Raw genomic sequence first — 4488 nt, forward strand, 5'->3', positions numbered from 1 at the left:
GTTTTAATTCTTCACATTTTCGAGCCAATTCAAGTTCTTTTTGTAATGTATCGCAAAGATTTTGAGCTAATTTCTTGCATTCTGTTCTTGAACGAGTATTTTCCCCAATGCAATTGATTGCCTAGCCATTTCGAGTTCTACCACGGTTTTATCCCATTTTTGTCGCAACTGTGTATTTTTTTCGTTGATTTTTCGAATTTCTTGTTCCCATCGAATTCGATTATTTTCAGCCATTTTTGTGTTTGAAAAAAGTCAATACTGATTTTCAAAATGATTTGTTGAATTTTGGGAAAATGCGACTTTTAATTTTTTTTCTTTCAAGACTCGGTGAAAGTTGAACTACGACTAATTTTGAAAGTTCTATATGTACCGTCCATCAAATATACAAAATATAATTGTTGACTGAAATCTGACTCTGCAAAAAAATATTCGATATTTTTTCTCTGGTAAACTTGTTTATTTCAATCGATATCATATTAAACAATTGTTCATCGTTTTCAAATTGAATTTGTTTTCTTTTAATCGCTCAAGCGAATTGATTTTCTTACAAAAATACCTTGTGACTCATTTCATGGTCTGTCGTCTGTATTTTTCCTATTTGTGTGTCTTAATTTGAATTTATTTGAATTGACAGTGATTCAATGATCGATCATGCTTAATTAAAGATCTTTTAATGAAAAAGTAAAAACACGATCGATTTTTTCGAGACATTTTAATTGTATATAATTAGTCAAAATCATGATTTTTGCACTTGATAATTAAATTTATCAAATAATTGTTCATATCTCATATAATCTATACTAAGTAGCTTTGTCAATTTTAAAGAAATGAACGTGATGTGTTTCTTTTTTTAAAAAGTTGGCTTGTGGCGACACATAGTGTACGTAACATTCAAAACCGTAACAAGCTCAAGAATCGGACTGCAAGACCGATGCATTTCAACTCTCTTTGTCTTTTTCTCCATATATTTGTATTTTTCACTAATTTTTCATTCGAACACAAAGATGGCGCTAACATACAATATAACGTTGATTTTGACAAAATATTCGCTCCATTTAAATACATTATTATAGATATTAAGCTTGCCTTTTACGATTCGTTTTTTTTTGTTTTATGATAATTGAATAATGAAGAAATTGAACGATTAAAAAAGATACAGAATAGAGCTTTATTTAAATTGCGATTTCCGTGTACGTCTACTTTCAAAATATGTCCAAACTTCGGAAAATTTTATATTGAAAAATGACATTTATGAAAGAAGGTCTTTCGAATTTTAGATTCGAATTTCCACGAATACTTTTAAATATAATGTAACCCACAGCAAGAAGAGCGCATGGTAATATTAAGTAAAGGAACACGTTAGTGAGTATTGAACTTTCTTTGATATTGATTTCGCATATATAATATAGATTATAGGTGCAATAATGATCATTCCACTTTAATATGTTGTAACCTTTGATCTCCACACATTCCTCCCCCAGACCAAGATTATCGGGCGTTCCATGCTCCCAATTGGTGTAACCGAATGCTTCTCCATTTTCCCAATGAAAAGTTCCATTTCTGTTTCTTCTATTACCTGAAGTCCAAAAACCCACTTCTCCTTGGCCTTTGTGAAAACGATTTTAATGTAATAAAAATATTTATTTCCTTTGAAATAAGTTGGATACACGACTCCTCTTACCGGCTTTTTTAATTGCTTCTATGATTTTGTTATTTTGACGTTCTGTTAAAATGCTAATCAATGTCATATTCCTTGAGTGGCATCGTTTAATGGCGTCCATCCAGTTAACCTAAAATCGATAAATTCGAATTGCAGCAGACACCATGATTAAATTTACACTCTTACCCTTGTAGTAAAAATATGATAAGCTCCGACTACGGTTTCATTTGCATATTGCATACCACTAATTGACTCTTGATTGAAAAGCAATATCACAGCAAGCACTAGTACCTTCATTTCGTTGAATGAAAGACTACAATAAAATGTGTATGTACAATGAATATTTGAAATATTGCAGCAGCACTGATCGCGGACGAAAACATTCTAACTTAAATGTTGCCATGATTCTATTTATACGTCTCTGTGTCACCAAATTTTGGATGATATAACATTTGAAGTTTTCTCGGAATAGGAGGTAAAATGATATGCATTCGTATCATTTATCAATTTGCATGCAAATCACAGGCGTTTTATTGTACTCTTCATAATATAAATTCAGCATAGTTGAACAATTTTGATACCGTTTCCTCAGAGACTAATGAAAAGACTCCCCCAAATATTTACAAATAGATACAGCTGAGAAATGTCTAGATACAGCTTTTTCAAAGGGACATTTGAGATGGCTAAATTAATATGCAAAAAAACGCGAAGAAAATAATTGAAGATCATGTTTTTCATCAACAAATGTGTGATTATTTAACTATCGTTTTTATTAGATAAAAAATTCGTCGAATTCACAATTTTAGACATGAAATGTGACTTTTTACTTAAACTTGACGCAAATTGTGTGGTCTTCTAGATCAAAAAAGTTGTAAAGGAGCCTTCATCTTCATGAAATGTGTGAGTAAGAACTGAATAAGAAGAAAAAATTAACAAAACTGAGTCAAATCTAATGCAAATACCCTAAAAGTTAATGCGAATATTATCAGAAAAGAGGAAAAATCAAATCAGAAACTGAAGACATTTTCGAAAAAAAGTGTTAATTTTTTTCATTTTAAACTATTTAACTTACAATTCTTAGTCATGGATGAATGAAATTTTGGTGCTAATAATGATTAATGTTTTTCTTTAATTCTTCACATTTTTGAATCAATTCAATTCGTTTTAGTGCTTTCTCGAGTTTTTGAATAAATTCATTGAATTCTGTATTTATTTTCTGCCATTCTTGTCGCAACTGTGTTTCTTGTTCGTCGAGTTTTTGAATTTCTTGTTCCCAGTGAATTCGATTATTTTCAGCCATTTTCGTGTTTGAAAAAAGTCAATACTGATTTCCAAAATGAATTGTTGAATTTTGAAAAAAATGCAACTTTTAATTCTTTCTTTCGAGACTCGATGAAAGTTTAGCAAAGACTAATTTTTTAAGTTCTATATGCATATGCACCATCTTATATAATTCAGAGAAAAATATAAAAGGATGAAAAATAAACTACATTAAATATACAAAATATAATAATTGTGAACTCACCAAATCTGACTCTTCAAAAAATATTTCACTTGATGCGATCCATATTTTATTATCAGATTAATGTAATTAATTGCAAATTATTTATAATTTAGCTGAAACGATTCCAGTTTTAAACAATCATTTGGCGTCATCAGCATTTTCAACTAGAATTGGTTTATTTTTTATCAAAACAGTCAAGAATTAAAAACAATCAATTTCGATATTGACAGCGCTCATTTGTTTATTTGCAAGTAAAGCGTATAATACAGATAAATTGATGGAAATTAAAATGGGTCCATCTTTCAAACATTTCAGCATTTTTCTGAACAGATGATTAGCTTATGATTGCCGATATTTTTCTATGCTATTCGATACATTAATTCATAAGAATGTTTAATAATTTTTGCAGAGAACAGTCATCTTCGCAGCCGTCTGGTTGTTCATCGTTGAATAAGTGGTTCAAGGACTGAAAAGTTAGAAAAAATAAACAACACTGAGTCAGTCATTTTCGAACAAACATGTTGATTTTTTTGTTTCAAAACTTAACTTACAATTCTTAATCCTCGGTGAATGAAATTTTGGTGCTAATGATTATAGACGGTTGTCAAGATGTTTTGGACCAATTCATTACGTCTTCAAATATATTCATTGAGTATTAGAGTGGTTCGATTTTGACATTTTTTCAAGCATCAAAAATCGGGACCATTTTTTGTTGAATTTTCAAAGTGCTCAAAATTCATAAAAATTCATAAAAATTTGATTTTTTTTAAGAAACCGCCTGGAGCCGCGCATCACCAAAAATCATTTTTTTTCGAATTCGAGTTTATAGTCATGTTTCTATGACCTTTCTACAGAGGTTATAGGGGTACGATTTTTGATGCTTGAAAAAATGTCAAAATCGAACCACTCTATTGAGTATATTCCTTACCACATAGGGTAGTTAAGGATTGCCAGCACTCTTTCCAATGTCCAAATTTTTTCATCGATTTCTCGAATTTCGTGTTCCCACCGAGAGATTCGATAATTTTCAGACATTTTCGCATTTGAAAAAAGTCAATACTGAATTTCAAAATGATTTATTGAATTTTAGAAAAATGCGACTTTATATTATTGGAAGTATAAATATATAATGTCGCATTCGTATCTAACTTCACATCAATTATATGTACCATTGTTTTGACATTGACAGCTATTGTATCTTAAAGAGCGTCAAAAAATCTATTAAAAACCATCTGTCACAATGAACACAAGTTTACACACAAAATTTTTTTATTACGGTGAAAATGTCGACATTCGTGGTATCAAAAGATCATTTGCGGGAAGT

The 4488-nt window shown here is 30.2% G+C and overlaps 1 protein-coding gene across 1 annotated transcript; it reads right to left on the minus strand.

The window, feature by feature from the left end:
• Positions 1-810: 810 nt before the first annotated feature.
• LOC116336570 (lithostathine-1-like) lies at positions 811-2025 on the minus strand. The gene is made up of 3 exons (XM_031760484.1): positions 1847-2025; positions 1682-1790; positions 811-1606 (listed from the first exon to the last, which is right to left on the minus strand). Exons 1-3 carry the CDS (start codon positions 1955-1957, stop codon positions 1203-1205), a joined length of 624 nt encoding a protein of 207 aa, XP_031616344.1. The 5' UTR covers positions 1958-2025; the 3' UTR covers positions 811-1202.
• Positions 2026-4488: the final 2463 nt, after the last annotated feature.

Source organism: Contarinia nasturtii, unplaced genomic scaffold (genome assembly GCF_009176525.2).
Source record: "Contarinia nasturtii isolate CC-2019 unplaced genomic scaffold, AAFC_CNas_1.1 Cnas_scaffold_187, whole genome shotgun sequence".
Taxonomy (NCBI): Eukaryota; Metazoa; Arthropoda; class Insecta; order Diptera; family Cecidomyiidae; genus Contarinia; species Contarinia nasturtii.